This window comes from Enhydra lutris, unplaced genomic scaffold, assembly GCF_002288905.1.
Source record: "Enhydra lutris kenyoni isolate GAN:26980312 unplaced genomic scaffold, ASM228890v2 scaffoldscaffold30, whole genome shotgun sequence".
NCBI classification, from domain to species: Eukaryota; Metazoa; Chordata; class Mammalia; order Carnivora; family Mustelidae; genus Enhydra; species Enhydra lutris.
In genome coordinates, this window is record NW_019154114.1 from 6,121,038 (window position 1) to 6,130,303 (window position 9,266).

A 9,266-nucleotide genomic window follows, 5' to 3' on the forward strand; every position below is an offset into this window, starting at 1 on the left:
ACTGGGGCAGGGACCAAATTGAAGGCGGCTAGAGAGGCAGGCTGTGGGGTTGCCAGGGAGCGGCCGGCGGCTGACTTCCGTTTCCGGCCTCTGAGGCACGCGGATTCGGTGTTGTAACCCAGCGGGAAAATGCGGCCTTTAACTGAAGAAGAGACCCGCGTAATGTTTGAGAAGATAGCGAAATAGTAAGAGCGCGCGGAGGGGAAGGGGAAATGTGTGTGTGGCGGGTAGAGTGGGGACGCGGGGCCGGGAGGAGGCTGCTGGGGCGCTGTCTCCAGCCCTCCTTTTGCTTTCAGCATCGGGGAGAACCTTCAGCTGCTGGTCGACAGGCCCGACGGCACCTACTGTTTCAGGCTGCACAACGACCGTGTGTACTATGTGAGGTGAGGCGGTGTCGGGTGGACGACAGTAGCCCCGGGGGGAGGACTGGGTCCCACCAGCTTCTCCCATCTGACACCTTCTTCCTTACCCCTTCAGTGAGAAGATCCTGAAGTTGGCCGCCAACATCTCTGGGGACAAGCTGGTGTCGCTGGGGACCTGCTTCGGAAAATTCACTAAGACTCACAAGTTCCGGTTGCACGTCACGGCTCTGGATTACCTTGCACCCTATGCCAAGGTTTGTAGGGTGGTATTCAGTCGGCCACTGGGGAGGAAGGAAGTCAAAGATGAGGGCCACGTCAGAACGCAGATAATCGGGTAGCTTCTCTGTCACGGAGTCAGTGCCAGCTCATGGGGATATTTGCAGGTCTTGCTGCTTGGGCATGGTTGGGGTTCTGGCATGAGGATGCTGTATGGTTGCATAGTCGTAGTTATGTCCAGCAGAGTACAAAAGCCTATGCAGACCCCACTCAAGAAAAGCAAATTGGTGGCTTCGGTGAGAGCATAGTGGGATCCAGAAAAGGAGCTTTTAAACTCTCCATGTGAGAGATTACAGAGTTGAGGAAAGAACTTTCTGGCAGTTCTTTAGGGAGTGAATAATTTGAGATAACCATCCATTTTTCTCTTTTCCTGAAAATGCTTTCAAGAAGTTAATCACATATCCAGCAGCTGGCTTATGTGCAGGGATACAGCAGGTAGCATTTTAATGCCTCTTGGATTTAATTCTGTTTTGTTTTGTTTTGTTTTGTTTTAATAGTATAAAGTGTGGATAAAGCCTGGAGCAGAGCAGTCCTTCCTGTATGGGAACCATGTGTTGAAATCTGGACTGGGTCGAATCACTGAAAATACTTGTCAGTACCAGGGAGTGGTGGTGTACTCCATGGCAGACGTCCCTTTGGTGAGTAGAGATGGTAGCTGTTATAAAAAACCAAGTATCTTTTTAATCAAGAAGGATGTATTTTCAATCAGTGCGCTTTAGAGACTAAATTTTCAGCACCTTTCAAATTTCTCAAAGATAAGAACTGTATTTATTCATCTTCATTATTTCTACCCCTCAATGCGTGCCAACTGAATGACTTGAGTGAATCAGTGTCTCTTCTTTTGAATCCCAGGGTTTTGGGGTGGCAGCAAAGTCTACACAAGACTGCAGGAAAGTAGACCCCATGGCGATTGTGGTATTTCATCAAGCAGACATTGGGGAATATGTGCGGCATGAAGAGACTTTGACTTAAAACGAAATCATCGCGAGGACTTATGGCTGTGTGGAAGGGCCTAGCTTTCTTTCCTGTGTCTGTGTAGGCTCCATCATCATGTTGAATTTTGTCAACACTGTGACTTCTTCAGGGACTTCTTAGTTTAATATTCTCTCTATTATGGACGAATGCAGGCTGGATTCTTATGCGGAAATGGCTCAAAAACAGTGTTTCAGATCTTTGCGTTTGTGACTAAAGAGAATACTGTGTTTTATATTTGAATCAAGGGGCTTCTTGTCTTGAGTAACAGGTTCTAAGTCATTGGAACTGAGGACAAGAATAGCTAGCTTATTGTTATCTGTGATAACACTGTTTTCCAAACTCATGATAAGAGCACAGTAGATTTTCTTCATTATTTATTAATACCATGGAAGTCAGATATTACCATATTGAATGGTAGGTCACATATGGGATTTTACAAATGAAATTTGGATAAAATAACAGCAATTTGTTCTGCCAATCTTCTATATAGTAGGTTCTGTGTGGTGTGGGAGAAAACCTTGGGTTCAAACCCCGGTTCTGACATCTGCCGGCTGTATGGCTTTAGAGACGCCATTCAACTTTGATAAGCTTATTTTCTTCTTCTGCTTCAAAAAACAGCTTGCACCATCTACCTAAGAATGGTTTTTAGAATTAGAAATCACATTTGGAAAGCACTTAGCACAGTGCCTGTCAAATGTTAGGTGTTAAATAAATGGTAAGAATTATTTTTATGTCGTATATACCGGGTATTTCTATTACTAAGGATAGGATCTCCTGTCGTGATAGTGTAGTTTTGATGATATATCTTGGTTCTTGTTCTCCTTTTTCTGAGATGGTATGATCCCAGGCTAATGTTATTTTCATCACCTTGATTTCTTAAAATGTGATTTCCCATACCAACCTTTATTTACCTGACTGGACTAGACAGAAAGCACTAATCATAGACACTGAAATAATTCAGCTCCTCCCACCTTGCCCATGCCTGCCAAAATTATTTTTGGAATTATTAAAATGTTTTTTTAATGAAAAAATTCCACTAAGTTTTTTTTTAAACTGCCTGTATTATAAAGCATTTCTTTAAATACACTTTTTTCCTGCTTATTTTAAATTCCAAAGGTGACATCTCTAAAAATAAAATTTTCAACTACAAAAAAGCAGTCTACCAATTCCTGTTTTTGTATGCAACATATAAAACAGATATGTTTTGTCCCATTTTTTTTCAATTCTCCTTCCCAAGGTTATGTGTAAACCCTCTAGATAGACTTAGTAAAGGTTGAGGGACCGCTGTATGTTGAACAGTATTTTGATGGTAGCATTTGGTACACACTTTAGTAATAGCTAATATCAAAACTTGCACATTTATTATTTTATTGCCATTTTGAGGCAACTGGAGAGGAAAGGAAAGCAATAGACTAAGATGTTCGAACAAGATAAATTGATTTTTTCCCAGTAATCTACAAAGCTTATTTGACCAAAACTTTGACAGAGCTTCTGCCCCAGAAGAAGAGAGCTAGGCTGCTGTAGTCATTTTGGCTTAGCATCTTGGCTTTTTCGTGTCTGTAGTCTTTGGGACATTGAAGAGACGCTTCAAGAAATACAGCTGCAGGATTCCAGAAAGAATAATAACAAGGCTCTGAGCTGTTGACCACCAGTTCACATAGTTATAGTTTGATTGGAGAAGGAAAAAGTCAGCCATTTTCCTCATACGGGCAAAGTTGTAGTATCGCCACATGTGGAAGATATTGTTCTGCACCTTCCGTGTACTCTCCTGTGGGACAGAAAGTGAAGTAAAGAGAGGGTCCTCCTTACCTCCTGTCTAGTCTCACCTGGGTGCTCACGAGCACTAATCTAAGTTACCTGGAAGTTGAGTAACTTATAATTTTATGATAGGTAGTAAGTTGGTTATTGTAGTTGTTAGTAAAGCTGGTTTTGCTGTATATGAAAAAAATGTCTGGATTTTTTTTTTTTTTTTTTGGTGGTGAGCAGCAAAGCAAAATTTATTGAGCCATAGCAAAGTGATAGCACAAAGCTCCTGAAGAGGGAGGGGACCCAGGAGGGTTGCCTAAAAGACACAATTTTATAATGAAAAATTTCAGTGCTGAAACTAGAAAGCTCTTTCAGGTGTCTCACAGTATCTCTTTAGATTTAGGCATGTACTCTGTACGTCATTGCTGTTCTGGTGATGTCTTCTGTTCTTTGAATATGGTAGAAGACTAGGGCCTGCAGACTTCTTATTAAAGGACCAGATAGTAAATATTTTCGGTTTTGCGGGCAGTACAGTCTGTTGCAACTACCAAACTCTGCTGTTGTTAGCACAGAAGCAGCTGTGTGTAATTGTCAAATGAGCATAACTGCTTCAGTGAAGTGTCATTTGTGGAAACAGGCAGTGGGCTTTTGTGCACTGAAAAATACTATCAAGAAAGTGAAAAGACATCCCACAGAATGGAGAAAATGTTGGCAAATCACTTATCTGATAAGGGATTTATATCCAGAATATTTTAAAAAACTTATACCTCATCAATAAAAAGACCACCCAATTTTGGGCGCCTGGGTGGCTCAGTGGGTTAAGCCGCTGCCTTCGGCTCAGGTCATGATCTCAGGGTCCTGGGATTGAGTCCCACATCGGGCTCTCTGCTCAGCAGGGAGCCTGCTTCCCTCTCTCTCTCTCTCTCTCTCTCTCTCTGTCTACTTGTGATCTCTCTCTGTCAAATAAACAAATAAAATCTTTAAAAAAAAAAAAAAAAAAGACCACCCAATTTTAAAACAGGTAAAGGATTTGAATAGACAGTTCTCCAAAGAAGATAGACAAATGGCCCAAAAAACATGAAAAGATGCTCAGTGGTCTTAGCCATTAGGGAGACAGAACTCAAAACCACAAGATACAACTCCACACCACTAGGATGACTATTAATAAAAGAGACAGTGGCATGTTGGCGAGGATGTGGAGAAATTGAAACCACATATGCTGGTGGGAGTGTAAAATGCTGTAGCCACTGGAGAACAGGAGTTATTCAAAGTTAAACAGATGACCATGTGACCCAGCAGATTATACCACTTCTTGGTATACAGAAATGAAAACATGTTCACACAAAAACTTCATGCAAATGTTTATGGCTGCATTATTCATAGTAGCCAAAAAGTGGACAACCCAAATGTCTATCAGCTGATGAGTGGATAAGCAAAATGTGGTACAGTCATACAAGAGAGTATTAGTCATCCATAAAAGGGAATGAAGTACTAATATATGCTACGATATGGATTAATTTTGAGAACACACTTCACTAAGTGAAGGAGTCTGGAAACAAAGGCCACATTGTATGATTCTACTCATACACTGTATGCATGATACATACATACAATGTACAGGATAGGCAAATTTATAGAAACAGAAAGTTGATTAGTGAATGCTTGCCCAGGACTAGGAGGGGTCCTGGGGAAGGAAGAGTGACTAATGGGTGTGTAGTTCTTTTTGGGTGATGAAACTGTTCTGGAATTAGATGTGATAGTGGCAGGACCTTGGGAATATACTAAAAACCTCAGAATTGTACATTTTAAAATGGTGAATGGGCCATTCCATCGGGAAATGGGCCAGATTTAGTTTGTGTGCCATAGTTTGCCAACTCCTTGTATAAAACAAGTGAGGAATTTCAGGAGCTCCAAGTCCTAAAAATTAGGATTCAGATCCCTGTGCATGTTTGGTTTCTCCCCAGGTGAGCTCTCACTCAGGTGATATTATTTCCAAGGATGTTTCCACATTGTTATTCCCACAAAATGGTTACCTCAATGGCATCCAGAGTATCATTCAGTTGTTTTCTTTCATTCTTCTGTTTGTGGTCCATCTCAGGCCCCTCATAGAAGACTCCAAAATTGAGGTACACTTGCACAGAACCAAAGTGATTTTGCTGATTTTTTAGACAAAGCTGATAAAAACCTGTAGGAATCCCTAAATCATTACTAAAGCTTGGTCTCCACCCTTTGTTGATCTACCACCCTCTAGGTTCCCCCGAAGATACATGTTTACCAGTGTTAAAGGTACTACTGTAGTTTCCATCCTTTTACTTAGGAAGTAGAAAGATCCAATTTTTTTATGTGGAAACCTTACATGATCTTCCATGAAACTTATTTTACTAAGTACAAGTTACAATATAGTGTTTTGCCAAATATTAGTGACTTAGTTCTATAAATTAGTAAATTTGTAAGTAAATTTAAGTTAGTTCTATACTAGATTGAAAACAATGTTTTCTCTGTCTTTTTCAACATATATTTCTCACATCTCTTATTGAAGCTCTTCTGCTTGACAAAGTGAACTGAAATTAAGAGCATGGTGGTTTTCCTGCTTCTTATACACCATTAGAGCTGGGGGATACCATCTTGAACTTGAGACTAGAGAAAAAATTGATATGTTTGAATGAAAGAAGCTATCCTGCTGAATGGAGTAACTCCTGCAAGGTGGTTTTTACAGGAGCCGATGGTTTAGGGTATATACTGGTGCTGATTCTTAATGGGGGTTGCCACCCTTTGTATGTATGTGGAAGTGGGGAGGAGCGGGATTAGAAAGGTGTGGCAGCATATTTGATTGTCAAAATGATTGGAAGGCAATATTGGCAGGTAGGGGCCAAAGGTGCTAACTACCCTAGAGTGCTGAATATCCTGTGCTACACAATGAAGGATTGTTTCATGTCCCTGTTGAGAAACATTGTCTTTCTTCGTACACCCGGCTGGTAGAGAGGGCAGTTAAAACTGACCCCATGCTGGGGGCGCTTGGGTGGTTCAGTGGGTTAAGCATCTGTCTTCAGCTTGGATCATGATCCCAGGGTAATGGGATTGGGCCTCATGTCTGGCTCCCTGCTCAGTGGGGAGTTTGCCTCTCTCTCTCCCTTTATCCCTTCCACGCTTGTGTGCTTGCCCACGTGCATGCTTGTGCTCCTGCTCGCTCTCTCTCGAGAGAAAAGACAAAAACCAAAACCCAAAAAACTGACCCATGTTGTCCAAGGTGGGGACAGACTTGATCTGGCTGTAGAAATTTTCTGGTGACTGGAGAAGTGCTTTGTTGTGGAACGTGGGTATTTTCACTGTGATGCGTTACCTTTCGTTCTGAGTCTGCTGTTTAGTAACTGCCTCAAGTACTCTGAAAACTAGAAAGAAGTGCTGTCCTCAAATAAATTTGTTAATTGGAATTCTGTATTATAAATGGGTCAATTTTGGTCACTTTCTCATAACCTGTTCAGTTGGAGACAATGAGATAAAATTGAGCTTCTGGACCCTGGAGTTAAAATAGTCACCTGGAGACCCTGTCCCAAGTGTGCCAGTGGACATACTGCCTCTGCTGCTGGCAATCTGCTGTAAAGTTTTGATGTTGGTGCTTAAGGCTAGTTTTTGGTGTTCAAAGCTGTTTAGTCCCCCTACTGTTTGATCATCCCTCTGTGAAAAAGCCAGAGCTTTTACATCTCATGTACTTCAGTAATTTCAGTACTTCCTCATTATTGACCCAGTTTCAAAGAAACTTATGATTATTACAGTAACTGGTGATGAAAACAGACCTGTCTCTTTGGTAGAGAAGTTTATCTGGCCTCGAACATTCTGAGAGGAGTCTATGAGGAAACCCTGTGGGGTGTGTGCAGTGGCAGCAACATGTCGGTCATGTGACATTCCCAGTGTCCGTTGCACCTGCCAAGACACATTAAAGAGGGAGAAAAGCCCCTGCTACATCACAGAAAGCTAACTAAGTGCCAAGATTGACATTCCTGATCATCAGCACAGTGGTTCTCAATCAGGGATGGTACTGCCCAATCCTCCCTGGGAGTTTGGATTGAGACAACAGTGGTGTTGGGGGTTGAGTAGGAAGAGACAGCAATATTGAACATCCTACCATGTTAGAAACAGTATTTTAAGACAAAGAATTACCCAAAATGCCAGTAACACTCCTCTTAGGAAGACCTGTCTCAGAATGTCCATCTGGTATCAATTGATACGTATGTTTTTGTAGAGTTCTTGATTGAACTTGCTTGGTTTTGACTTCCCTGGTGGTGTCTCAGACTTGGGCTTACTTGCTGCTTGACAGCAAATAAATAGGACATTCAATAGTCACTTCTCAAGCTGGATCTTGATAAGCCCATGCTACAGTGTGCTTACTAGTAGCTACTGTCCTGTTATAAATTGAGAGATAAGAAAAGGCTCTGATAAGCTAACTTAAAATAAGCTTTGAGTTACAGTGCAATGGAATAAGATCAATATAGTCTATTACTATGTAAACAAAATTTAGAAAGTTAACAGGTTTCTTTTTTTATTATTTTAAAAAATATTTTATTAATTTATTTGACAGAGATCACAAGTAGGCAGAGAGGCAGGCAGAGAGGGAGGGGGAGGCAAGCTCCCCGCTGAGCAGAGAAACCAATGTAGGGCTCGATCCCAGGACCCCGGGATCATGACCTAAGCCGAAGGCAGAGGCTTTAACCCATTGAGCCACCTAGGTGCCCAAAGTTAACAGGTTTCTAAGATAAAGAACAAAAGAAATTAACAGCCTTTGACTTTACTATTGAGTTCACCATTCTTGGGCACTGTGGTATAAGACAACGGGATGGATAAATGTACTTAGCCTATAAACAGGCAACTTGAAAACATTCACCTTCCCAAAGAAACAGAGGACTGTCTGGCCAAATAGAGAGACCCTGAGCCGGTGATTCTGTGGTCTGCCAGAATTACTCCTTAAAGCAGCAGAGTAAATGTTGCTCCCCCGGTCCCATAAACTGAAGCATCTTTCTTTGAAATAATCAGGGTCTGTTTCCAAAGTTCATGTAAGTTTTCATTCAACTTTGTACCATATCCATATTGTTTTATTATTTTATAAAAATGGATTCTCTCTCATCTCCAAGTCTGAGTTAATATATATATGATTACCTCTCCAGGAAGAGGCAGTATGTTTGTCCCATGGCTTTGAGCACACCTCCACTGCCCCCAGTTTGAGAAGTCAAGCCATATGTTTTAGTGATTAGTCATCCATCAAGAGTTTCCATCCAAGTGCAGATCCATTTCATTAACAGGTAGGGAATCACAGCATAGTAAAGACAACCAGAATCCTGTATTTGAATAAAACCTATCCCACTTTGCAAAAGGAAACAAACAAACAAAAAACAAGTCCCCAGTATGGTGAGAGGAGCCCATGTACTCACCTCATAACTGAAATAGAAATATCCATTCTGGTGGGCAAATTGCCAGAAGCATTCTGTGCCTGCTGGAGGGATCATAATGGCAAAGTCAGATCGATCTGCTCCATGGAAGAGCAGCTGGTCCCCAGAGCCAATAAGGGGTTCTGTCTTCTGGCTCCTAGCAGAAGTCACTAGGTTCAGAACCACCAGTCCAGCCCCAAAGAGCAAAGGGAACATGTTGCTTTTTGGAGACTCCTCTGCAGGTGAACTGCTTGCAGTCTAGTGAAACCAAGTAGTTTAATCAACTGCTAGGGTAATCATTAACTTACAAGTCACACTTAGCCCGGTTTCAGGGCCACACAGAGATATTCCATAATAGAACTGGCACAATATCCCCATGCTTGGCTCACAGGAAGTGTTTTTGGTTTCACCTCAAAAACTCAAGGGATGGAGCACCTGAGTGGCTCAGTCAGCTAAGTGTCTGCCTTCGGCTCAGGTCATGATCCCA

At 41.8% G+C, this 9,266-nt stretch overlaps 2 protein-coding genes across 5 annotated transcripts in view; one reads left to right on the forward strand and one right to left on the reverse strand.

Moving 5' to 3' along the window:
* Positions 1-91: 91 nt before the first annotated feature.
* LOC111152782 (NIP7, nucleolar pre-rRNA processing protein) overlaps positions 92-9,266 on the forward strand; it is a 58,035-nt gene continuing 48,860 nt past the window's right edge. For 2 of the 4 annotated variants that reach the window (XM_022511416.1, XM_022511417.1), the window contains exons 1-4: positions 92-185; positions 297-383; positions 478-616; positions 1,136-1,276. In XM_022511416.1, the coding sequence (XP_022367124.1) occupies positions 130-185; positions 297-383; positions 478-616; positions 1,136-1,276 (423 nt within the window). In that variant the 5' untranslated portion in view covers positions 92-129. Of the gene's footprint in view, positions 186-296; positions 384-477; positions 617-1,135; positions 1,277-1,490; positions 2,731-9,266 lie in introns of those variants that run through there. The other 2 variants (XM_022511415.1, XM_022511418.1) reach the window with 2 other exon arrangements.
* Positions 2,285-9,236, reverse strand: LOC111152781 (transmembrane p24 trafficking protein 6). Its single transcript, XM_022511414.1, has 4 exons — positions 8,783-9,236; positions 7,154-7,280; positions 5,393-5,544; positions 2,285-3,381 (listed from the first exon to the last, which is right to left on the reverse strand). The coding sequence occupies exons 1-4, from the start codon at positions 8,993-8,995 to the stop codon at positions 3,148-3,150; spliced, it is 726 nt and encodes a 241-aa protein (XP_022367122.1). The 5' UTR covers positions 8,996-9,236; the 3' UTR covers positions 2,285-3,147.